General features: G+C 41.2%; 2 protein-coding genes across 6 annotated transcripts; both read left to right on the top strand.

The window, feature by feature from the left end:
- The first annotated feature begins 325 nt into the window (after positions 1-325).
- Positions 326-2,747, top strand: LOC122412019 (spliceosome-associated protein CWC27 homolog). The gene is made up of 8 exons (XM_043421236.1): positions 326-454; positions 544-753; positions 884-1,084; positions 1,183-1,325; positions 1,430-1,633; positions 1,725-1,880; positions 1,958-2,139; positions 2,217-2,747. Exons 1-8 carry the CDS (start codon positions 413-415, stop codon positions 2,564-2,566), a joined length of 1,488 nt encoding a protein of 495 aa, XP_043277171.1. The 5' UTR covers positions 326-412; the 3' UTR covers positions 2,567-2,747.
- Positions 2,616-9,328, top strand: LOC122412016 (uncharacterized). 5 transcript variants are annotated; one of them, XM_043421230.1, is made up of 9 exons: positions 2,616-2,726; positions 2,815-2,871; positions 4,274-4,543; positions 5,635-5,858; positions 5,935-6,116; positions 6,979-7,159; positions 7,254-7,868; positions 7,954-8,183; positions 8,352-9,328. In XM_043421230.1, the coding sequence occupies exons 3-9, from the start codon at positions 4,510-4,512 to the stop codon at positions 8,677-8,679; spliced, it is 1,794 nt and encodes a 597-aa protein (XP_043277165.1). In that variant the 5' UTR covers positions 2,616-2,726; positions 2,815-2,871; positions 4,274-4,509; the 3' UTR covers positions 8,680-9,328. The 5 variants fall into 5 exon arrangements, with proteins under 5 accessions (XP_043277165.1, XP_043277167.1, XP_043277166.1 ...); XM_043421232.1 differs by lacking the exons at positions 2,616-2,726; positions 2,815-2,871 and adding an exon at positions 2,908-3,642; XM_043421231.1 differs by lacking the exons at positions 2,616-2,726; positions 2,815-2,871 and adding an exon at positions 2,908-3,738.
- Positions 9,329-11,591: the final 2,263 nt, after the last annotated feature.

Genomic DNA, 11,591 nt, shown 5'->3' with positions numbered 1-11,591 from the left:
AATATTCGACGCACCCTCGAGGATAGATTCATGTGCTTGCATTCCAAAGTTTTGTCAATATGAAATTGTTCCCATAACAACTAATAAAAAATCCAATTGTACAGTTCTCCTTAGATCGACAACAAGTTCATCAAATTTGTCCTAATAATAGAAGAAGAGTATTACCTTTGTTGTTTACTCGTTTTTTTCTTAATTATTTATTGATCATGATTTCGTCGTGAATTCGATTTTATATTTCAACTATATGGTCAGTTTCAAAATTGCATCAAGCGCAATTACGTGGCGCCACCTGCTGTTTATTTCTCAAACATTTAACGATCCAAAACACTGAAAATTCAAGGTCAGTTCGAGAGAATTGTAACCTCAAAACGGAGCGACAATTTCTTGAATTCAGTGTAAACAAACATTGAAAATGAGTAACATTTACATTCAAGAACCTCCCACAACGGGGAAAGTAAGAATAATTAAACTCTGTTTGGTTAATTAAAAAAAAATCTGACATTTCGAAACATGAAGAATGATTTTTATTATTGTTACAAACAGGTGGTATTGAAAACGTCAATAGGAGATTTGGAACTGGAATTATGGACGAAAGAAGCTCCAAAAGCCTGCAGAAATTTTATACAATTGTGCATGGAGGGTTACTATGAAAATACAATTTTTCATAGACTTGTGAAAGGATTCATCGTCCAAGGCGGTGATCCTACCGGTACCGGAGAAGGAGGAGAAAGTGTTTACGGACACCCATTTAAGGTGACCATCTTTGAATAGTTGCACTGAAAAAATTTTTTTCTCTTTATTACGGGTAATCACGAATTACCATTGAGTAACGAATGCATGTTATTACGAATTTTTAAAAAATAAATCATACCTCAACTTCCAGGATGAATTCCATACACGACTGCGTTTTTGCCGAAGAGGCTTATTGGCCATGGCCAATGCTGGAAAGGACGATAATGGATCTCAATTTTTCTTTACCCTTGCTGCTACACCAGAGTTACAAAATAAACATACAATATTTGGTAAAGTCACTGGTGAAACGATTTACAACATGCTTAAGCTCGAAGAAGCTCTTGTCGATGAGGTTTGTATCAAGTTCTCTTATTCTATCGATGAATTAAATAAAAATCTTCAATGTTTCTTAGATTTTAGAATTATATGAATTGAATTTTTTCATTTTAGAACGAGAGGCCTTCTTATCCACAAAAAATACTCAAAACCGAAGTGATAACAAATCCATTTAAAGATATTGTTCCAAGGGATTTAGGAAAATCCGCAATTGAAGAAAAAAAGAGTGAGAAGCCGGCTAAAAAATCAGGCGTAAAGTAAGTGAAACATTCGTTAAGAAAAATTGAAACTTTTTTTTTATTTTGATGGAGTTATTCAATAGATACAATTTTCGTTGAGCCTTTAACGGTTTCTTCAACAGGAACTTCAAACTTTTGTCATTCGGTGAAGAAGCGGAAGAGGATGAGGAAGAAACAGTAGTTTTGAATAAGAAATTTGTAGGAAAAAGTAAATCGGCCCACGACAATTTGTCAGACCCGAAATTGAGTTCGGAAATTGAGCCTCTTAAAATGCCAAATCGGGACGAGAATTCTGCGAGTGACAAAGAAACAAAAGAGCAAACTCGGTGATTGTTTTTTTCATTTACCGATTGAATTCAGACGAAAATTGGTGCAACATCGATTGAATTTTTCATCTATTTTGTTCCAACTTTTCAGAGAAATAACTGATCGAATAAAGAATAAATTAAGCGCCAAAAGACGAAAACCAAACGACGATCGTTCCTCCGCGAACGAAGCGCCAAAAAATGAGGAAGATGAGGAGGAAGAATATTATTTGGGAAAGGATAGAATTGAAGGGCGTAGAAAAGAAGCGTAAGAAATTTTTCAAATGCCCGCCATCAATGTCGCAATTCAATTCCATTCAATAATTTTCCTTTTCTTTGTCTTAGGGAAGCAATACGGAAAGAAATACGAGAATTAAAACGTGGCGTTCGTGACGAAACTCGGGCGAAGGAAAAGCGTACAGAAGAAACTGCACAGAAGGAAGATAAAACGAAAAAAGAATACATGAAAGAATACATTGAAACTCGAGAGAAATACGACGAGGCCAAAACCAAAGTACCTAAAAAGGGTAATCCATTTTGTCCATCATCAGGAAAGTAATGCAATAATTCAAAGACAAAAATAACTTTTTTATCTGAACTCTAGGAAAATCGCGAGAAGAATTGACACTGAGTCTTCTGAAGAAGTTCCGAGGAAAATTGGCAAGTGCGAAAGAAGAAGCAACCACGGGAGGACTATCGAGCGAGGAAGCAAGTGAAGCTCGATCGAAGAGCAGAGAAAAATTGGGAGGATCGAAGATGGACGACGAGAACGACGATGGAAACGATGGATCGTGGTTTGCCCACTCTTTACAATGCGACGAGAAAGACGCTGTATTGGCGAAGGATGCGAGTACGAAGGACGACGATTGGTTCGAGATAACGGATCCCAGAAATCCTTTAAATAAAAGACGGAGAGGAGAAACTCAGTCCTCTCATCGAGGGAGGCACAAGTGAGAGAGTTTAAGAGTGGATCAAACAATTTTCGGTTGCAACGAAAATGTAAAAACTTCTTTTTCCAACTCTCCCGAAAATTCCGACTCCGATAGAATATCATTTCACTGGAATCACGCTTGGGAAAAAAGTTGTAAAAAACTGTAAAAATCAATCAAAAAAAGTAATTGAAAATCCGAAAATATTTCACGGAAACTCGTCACTATTTCTGCAAAAACTCCTCACTATTCTTCCAATCTTTATGATTGCAGAACCGAGAACTTGTTTGTTCGTTGCTCGAGAAAAAAAAGAGGATTGTCTCGACACTTGTGAGTCGTTTATGAGATTCTTATCGCATCGACAATAGATTCCTTCTTTCCACAGTCGCGCACCTTCACAAAACTCTCACTCTCTTTCTCTCTTGAGTCTCCTATCTCTGTGATTTATATCTCATGACTAGGCTGCGTTTTCGACAATGCAATTCATCATCCCTCCCGCCCTCTCTCCCTGATGACAATTGTAGGAGAACGTGAATCTCGAAAATCTTTTTTGCTCGTTGAATTCGCGATATTCGGTCTCTTTCCTGCATTAAATCTCGAAACGAGGATTAAACACAGATACGTTTTTCATATCTGTTTACCAAGAGAAGAGCTCGGGATTTTACGGTCGGTTATTATCCCCTAATCTCGATTACGCTCCGAGATACATCCAGTGAATTATTTTTCAATTTTTAATCGCAAGTCTGAGCCTATCGTTAATAGTTACACATGCGTACGTATGTAGGTGTGTATTTAGTGATTTATCTGCCGCATTTCTCGAAACGATTCAGTGCCGAAGTCGCCTCCGAGTCTCGAGTTCGTCCGTTTGTTTTTCTCTCTTTTTTCTTTCTTGCATCTGTCGGTAGAAAAAAAGAGAAACAAACATCACTTATTCATAAATTTATCACGCGTCTCCCGATTCTCCGCAGTTGCATCTTTTCCTCCGAGCAGATAATCGTGTTTTTATTGCTTAAATTTTGTTCCTTGGGCCTCTGATATTTACAATCGATATTCGTGTCAAAAATTCGGTATTTTATTTACTGAATTTCATCGTTTCTTAAGGTCTTTATCATTTTCTGTTTTATCGAGCTCGTCGTTTCATTGCTTCTATCGAGACCGTGTTTTTCCACTGATAAGACGACTGAGGACGCGTGCGAGGTGGGACTTTTGTTGGAGAAAGCAATTCACTTGATTAGGAGACTGGAATTATTGGAATTTGAGGGCCATTAAGATTATTGGGACGGTTATGAGACTTTGGGAAGTCAACGAACGGAGTTTTAATAAAAAGTTGTGAATGGGCGATATTTCGATGACTTTTTTCGGCATTTTCACTATTTTGCCAACAACGAAAATGGTGACAATCATTTTCAGAAATCTCGTTCTTCCATCTCTCCACGTGTCAGAAATTTTTTCCTCGCAATTATCGCGAAAAAGTTAACAAGTATTTCGCACCAAATTATTCAAAAACAATCGTTCTACCGAAGAAATCAATTATGCGAGAATAATATTGTATCGAGAATTCTCGAGCCTGTGAGAACGTAATTAGTGGATGGCCTTGAACGAGTGGTCGTGCGTCGAGATGCTACGCATCCGAACGTAACGAGATTTTCCAACTTTTTGTTTCATGTCGATTCTCTTCGTACAATGTTGAACCTGCGTTCGCTCGGTTTGGACGCTTCGAAAAAACGAGAAGCGTGGTGAAAATGGAGCGTTAACAGAGATCCGTCAGGATGAGCTTTCGACGTTTGCGGCCCGGGAGCGAATGGTCGTTTTGAAATAGTGCCACACACGAGTCAGCGCCCCGCTCTTTCTTATCTGTCAAACGTATTTTTTGGCTCGAGGTTGTCCTCGCGAAACGCGCTCGTGTAGTTTAGTAACAGCTGACAATTAATAGCGAGATCCCGCGCTGGCGGCGGGTTCATCACGATCATGTCAACGACACCGCTCAGACTGGACATTCTCGGTACGTACTTCTTCACTCCTCGCTCCTTTTTTTCCCCTTTATTTCTACTGATTTCGTCGTATTTCTGCATCCTCCAGTTCGCTTCCTTCGCGCTTTTTATTATTTTTTATTTTCCCACGACTTACTCGCGATTCTTCCACTCTCGTAGTTGTGAATCTTGTGCTTTCTCGCTTTGCTTTTCTCATTTTTTTCGCCTCTTTGGTGAGATCTTTTTTCTCGTCTTTGCTCCTCGACCAAGCGCCTTATTTTGTCTGCTCCTCCGCAGCTTCCTCTTTCTCCGTAAATATATTTATCATTAAAATAATTGCTGTCAACATGCCCGTTTAAATAGTGCTGACAAAACGAGGGCATTTCGAGTGATTGCTCTGCAGGCGTGTGCTGCGTACGCATTCAATGCCAAAGGTTAAGAAACTTGGTGCATCACTGTTATATATTATTCGAAGATGATAAAGTTCGCGTAACGAGACTTGCGTGTGTTTGGCATGCGGTGGGCGCGGATGTCGTCGTGATTGAAAAATAAAAGCGGCGGCATCGAATCTTGCGTGAAAAGCGATGCGTTCATTCGATCTCAAAGCGAGATCTCGACAATTACATTTGGTATGCTCGAGGGAGTCACGCGCTCATTGGACGGGGTCCAAAGACGTTAGAAACTGCGAGTTTGTCGGAGTATTTATGGATTTTTATTTGTCCAATTAATTTCATTGGAGACATTCGAATAGTGGGAAAAAATTGCACAATTTTAGTTCCCTTTTGTTCTCACTGCGATCCTGAGTCGTTTGTACGAGGATTCAGCAAATTTGGAAACGGTTTTGGCTCTGCTGGGGTCGGAAGTGCAGGTAGAGACGCCACTTCCGGTCCCCGGCAGTCCAAAGACAGTGACGGACTCGCAACTTCCGGTACTCGGTGACCGGAAGTGCAGGCGAGAATGAAATTGGAGTTTTTATTTGTCTAAAAAATGCCCGACGTTGAGAAAAATTCATAAAAAAATTACGAATCTCGATGAATCGTTGCTGCGAGTGCCCAAAAATTGTCACCGTTTCGAGCTTTCTTTCAAACCTTCCACGAATAGTCACTCGTCATTCTATTGGCAGATGACGACCGTGATCTGCGACCACGAGCTTGGCAGCCTCGGAGAGCCGGATACAAAGGCCCGTTGAGACTCCTGAGATTATGCGTCCTCGGAGCTTTTCTTCCGGCCGTGTTAGTAGCCGGTCCAATTTACTTGCGCTACCGCGTTTTTTCCGAGCAAGTTTATCCACTCGCGGCATCCGACCAGAGAATGATCGACCGACGAATTTCAACGACTTGGTGCCAGGTTTGTAAGTGATTTTCATTCACGTTAACGTTCGAGCGTTACGCTGTGCTCAAATCGTTTTTCGTTGGTTGAACAGCGTCAAGTGGTCAAGGTCAACGCAACTTTCAACGCTTATCTCATGAGAGAAGCTCCCAAAATTGAACCGGAAACTATTCCTTATTCAATGACGAGGCACCTTGTTCTCGAGGATGACATGAAAGAATATTGGGGCTTTTACCTCCTCCGGGGTAGCAGCGTCACTGTTTCTACATGCGTCAGGTAAAAACCGTCCAATTTTGGCACCTTTTGTGCTCAAATCCATTCAAATTTTTTCGATCAAAACGTCGCCAATTATTTTATAGCTTCCCTTTAACAATCTTTTTCTTCAGCAAATTTTTACTCACGTTTTTATTAAGGCTTTTTGTATCGAAGCCGGCGAAAAACGTGACTTTCTTGATATTTTTTCGACAAGAAAATAAATGTTTATTGAAAAACTGCGAACGATTTTTTCATAAAAAAATTTCTCGAAATGGCGCAACTCCAGCTGTATTTCGGCAACACCTTTTTTCAGCATCGCAGTGGACACATGATAACTGAAAAATTATTAATCCGATCGATATAAAATTAACACCACTTATTTGTTACAATAATAGCTCGGGCCTGGACGACGGATTCGTAAAAATGTTGATTTAGCAAAAAATTCCGACAGTTTTAACGAAAACTTCATTTCTCGAGGTGCTAAATTTTCGGTTTTTTGTCACGATTTTCCTTTTTCCAACAAAATACGAAATCCTTCGTCCAGGCCCTAGCTATTATTACAATGAATAACTCGTATAAATTTGGTACGGATCGGATTAATAGTTTTTCAGAAATCGTGTCCACCGCAAGGTATTTTTAAAAAAATACGATTCTGAGACAATCGCGTTCAAAGATTCAAGTATTAGACGACCGCGCGCACCGGGCGGTCGCTCGAAATACCCACGGCTACGAATCTAGTGCCCCGATCTTTATGGAATTCGGTGGCAATGTTCTTCAGACATTGTTCTCGAAGGATGTCTATTAAAAATTTTCCATTTTTCCGGTCATCAAAAGTGCACGTAAGGCCTTGAATAAATGTCTGGATAATCTCGTAAAAATGTAGATGGCCAGGCGCATCGTTGACCATTATACGGGGACACAAGCATCTGCACGAGTGCGCTTTCATCGGGGATGACAGCAGCGAAGAGCTCGAGGAACTCGTCCAAGTTGCGCGGGAACGCGTGGCTGATGGCACGAGCAACGACACGGCGACGCTCCTCGAGCTGCTGCGACTCGCCAAAGGGGTCAGTACATCTTTAGCCAAATAATCTCATTCCACGAAGGTCTTTAAAAAAATGATTTCGCGCTGAATTTCTTTAAATTTCAATGATTATTCAGGATAGTGCACCGAGCAACGTTCCCGAAAGAATGAAAAAAGCCCACGAAAACGTGCGTTTCCATCAGAACAACAGCGAAAGCCGGTCGTCGGGATCCCCGAGATTAGCGAACGGGAATACGGAAGCGAGCGGTGAACTCGAGGCGGCAGCAATGCGAGAAATCCTATCGAGTTTGTTCAACAAAACGTCGGGCATGAAGAAAAAACAAAAAGATAATCCTCATCATCGCTACGAGGGTGTGTTCCGGGAGATTTCGAACATCGACAAGCCCCCAGCGGCCTCCAGCGACTCGGTGCATCCGACAGTGCCCCGGATCAGGCCTGCGACGACGACGGCTCGACCGGAAACCTCGGCCGAGGTTTTCAACGACGTTCTCCAGAAATTATATTCTTTGGGCAAACGCGGCGAAGAAGTTTTGCACAAATTGGTCGACGAGGTTGACCGCAGAAACTCGGACGCTCGACGCTTGAGAGAAATGCTCGGTAACGTCATGAACAACGCGAGTCTCTCGGAACGCGAAAAAAAGCGACTGAAAAGGGAGCTCGTACTCGGGTCGCCGGTCCACAGCGACCTCGCCGAGGACACAGACTCGGCCGAAGATGCTGCGCTCGAAAAGGTCCGTTCCTTCCAATTTCCCCCCTTCCTCTTCCCACCTTCGACTTTTTTGTATTTTATTAACGCGGTCGTTTCGAATTCAACAGGAGGATTTGTTTCCGGACGGAATAGCCGATGACCGAGGCACTGTGAACGAGACGACGTTGAACGACCGGAGCAACTCCGAATTCTGGAGCTCCTTCAGCAGCTCGGAAGAACGGCTGCTCGAGTGCAAAGGACTCGTTCTCAATCTCCCTTTAAATCCGCACGTGCGTTGCACACCCAAGCACGAGGATGAGCACTCGAAGGCCTCGATGGCGAATACGGTGACTTACAGGCGAGTTTGTTGAGGATAAATGAAAATAATTCTGTCGAACGATAGCTGGAGAATATGTCAAATCGGAGAGCATCAAAGATTGAAAGATTAAAATGAAAATTCCAGTTGAATTGACAAAGCTAGAGGGAGAATGAAAAAATGTGGAATTTTCGATCTCTCTTTTAACAGAGTGCCAACCGACGGTTATTATTTCTTCGTGTTCAACTCCGAGAACGAGATACAGCCGAATTACGTGAGGATTAAATTCGACCTTGTGAAAACGATGTACGACACCTCGAATCCGGTGGATGCTTGTCAAAATACGACGGAGGAGTGTTCCTTGCCGTTGAATTTCTTCAGCGGAGAAAAGACGGTGCTGGAATTACCGGTTAACGGGAAGGAGTCCCAGTGGAACGAGGAATACGTCGTGGTGTCCACTTGCGAGCCCCGAACTTCGCTTTATCTGATTTGCATTATAACGGTTCCGGTGCTAATTCTTCTCTTCGCTTTTCACTGACGATTCCAACTTTTTATCTCCTCCCTGCTTTTATTAGTTTATCATTATTTTTCTTACACGAAATATTTAATTACTGCGAGATTATTGAACGGGGATTTTGCAGGAGTCGAAATTATATCGTGCCCAAGGAGTCGAGACAAAAGCCCCGTTTAATAATAAGATAAGAAACACCGCGCGAAAATTAATCTCCTTCGAGTTGACGCTCGATTTGTACTTTTAATCCTTAAATATTATTCAATTCACGTTGGTGGAAAAGATATCGGCTCGGTGGTGCGGAGGTTCGCACCTCGACAACTTGACCCTGCATACACTCCGAGGGGGCTGGACCCTCTCGAGGGATTCTGGGCGGAGCTTCTCTTATCATCCCGGAACACTCGTCCTTTCCTCTCTCTTCCCCCGCCCCTCTCTCTCTCTCTCGCTCTCACTCTTCCGATCGAATCCCCCGTCGTTGTTCGCTCCTGAAACTTCTCCACACATCTATACTTTTTGTACATAATATTTCCCGATTAAAATAGTATAGAGATTTGTATATACGATTGTAAATAATTTTTCCACAATTTGTATAAATTTGCTAATAAATCGTTACTTCGAATTTCGGACACGAAGCTCATCGAAGTTACACGTGGAACGAAGAGACGAAAAAAAAGTGTTTCGGAATGTGCAACTTTTCGTTGACTTCCCTTTCAATTAGTTGATTTCCTGGTTTTTTTTTTAACACATTTTAACGAATGTGGTATAGGAAAAAAATGATTTTTCCATCGACGATGGGAAATGAATGGAAATTTGTGATTTTCACGAATTTCTAGAATGATGAAATCGAGCAGGTTCCACTCTTCTAAAAAACAACTTTGCTGATCAATCATTTGATCGAAAAAAGAAGGAAGAACTGACAACGAGAGTATCAAAATTGTTTCACGACAATCCTCATACTTTTTGTATACTGTAATAAAGTTTATGTGCACAGAATCGAGAGAATAATAGACAGAGAGTGAGAGAGGGAGAAATGTTCGTTGCTGGATAGTTGAGATAAGGAAAATTGATTCGAGCTGAGCCGAGTTGGCAGTTGGAACGAGCTTTTTGGTCCCTCCCATCAACCACATCCACGAACATATTTATATGTATGTATAAATGTACATTGGTACTCGTCTGATTTAATATGAGTCGCGAAAAATATTAGATCGAAGTGTCTTTTTCGGAGCTTGAGAAAAACCAGAAAAAGAAGAACGACGATTTTTCTCTGGTTTTTTGAGTCGTGACGAAACAACGTTCCTGGTGTCTGCGAGTACGAATGTTTCACTGTCTCCGATCTGTTGAATTCTGTATTGATTTTGTTGCATTTACTTTCATTGTAGAATTTGATTAATTTCTTCTATCATTTGTATTTCAGTTCTAATTGAATTTCATTTTCACAATTGAGAATGTGAAAATGTATGACTTTTTTTAAAAATAAACAGTCGAGTACTTATTTTATTGCACGTATGAAAAAAGTGATTCAAGTTCAACAATGACGTGGGCAAAGTGTGAGAAGCTTTGGAAAATGAGCCAACGACTCGGAAAGCTCGGATTTGGATTCGTCGACACGAACGTTTTTGATTCTTGTGGCCACATGTGGGAAACCACTGAATGTAAAATCTCACCAACGCCCATTTGTTTCTCCGAGGGACACGGTATCGCGATCGAGAATTTTCGTATCTCGAATCTCTCGCTAATATGTCGAACGATTTACTTCTCGATGTATCGCCTGACCCCGTACTCCGTGCGCGATAACGTTTATTATAATGGCCTGCGATAATGAATTTTCGAAGAGGACAAAAAATGAGAAAAAACGTGCTTTCCCCGCCAGCTTTCAAATCCTAATATTTCAATAATGGCCTCGCTCGCCCAACGCTGTTTCTACAGGGTGTCCGATGCCTGACATTTCCATGCAAAATGGGAATTTAAGGAAAATTATTAAAATTCCATTCCAGTATGCGTTTTAACGTGAAAATAAAAATTAAAAAAAAAAAGAAACATTTTCTGACGCCTTCGTTCGAACGGTTTTTTCTCAGAAGTTTCAAATCTCGTGAGCATTTGAAAACTCTGCTAACGACTCTTCATGAATTTTGCTGTGCACCGAAAAAAGTTGAAAAGTTTTGAAAAATACGAAAAAAGCACAAAAATTGATGAAAAATCTTCGTAAGTAAGGTTCAATTTTTATTTTTTGACGATCCGGACACCCAGTAATTTTTCGGGTGTATTTATACGGAGGGAAGAGCTCGTCAAACTCTCCTGTCGCCCCTACTTCGATGCTGATGCTGCGGGAGGCACGTGCCGGTGGTATTTGTACAAAACCTGCTTGACTCGTGATACATTCGGGGGCGGGTCGTGCAGTCGTTGATTTACTCGATTCGTGTGTAAAATTTTTATTTCCCTTATCAAACTCACAATTTTAATGGCAGCTGAACGAGCAATTGTATTTCGTTTCGTTACGATTTTCAGACCATTCGATTTGGCACGTTGTCGTTGGGTAATAAGCGCTTTTTCGCTCTCAGCCTCAATCCTGTCGAGGAAAGTTTTATTTTTCGATTTGCTTTATTCTTGACCGAAAAAATATAGAAAAAATATAGAAAAATGGAGTTTTATGGAAATTCAAAGTGAAGAAACCCAGCAGCTTCTTTCGGTATTTTCGAATTTCCAAAATTTCCATTCCCACGGAGCTCTCCCGGTAATTGCGCTCGAATGAATTTCCAAGAGCAAAATACTGGGGAGTGATTGTGAGGGACGGTCAAAGCAGATTCAAAGTGTCACTGGAATGACACAAAAAGTCACGTGACTCCGACGAGAGACAACGCACGATCGGTCTATATTAATAAAAAAAATGCGTGATGAATAATGAAAGAAAAAAAACATAACGCTACTTAGGGGTTGGTGCG

This window comes from Venturia canescens, chromosome 6 (assembly GCF_019457755.1).
Source record: "Venturia canescens isolate UGA chromosome 6, ASM1945775v1, whole genome shotgun sequence".
In the NCBI taxonomy this organism is placed as follows: Eukaryota; Metazoa; Arthropoda; class Insecta; order Hymenoptera; family Ichneumonidae; genus Venturia; species Venturia canescens.
The sequence above is the reverse complement of the archived record's forward strand: the minus strand, read 5'-3'. Positions and strand labels throughout refer to the sequence as shown.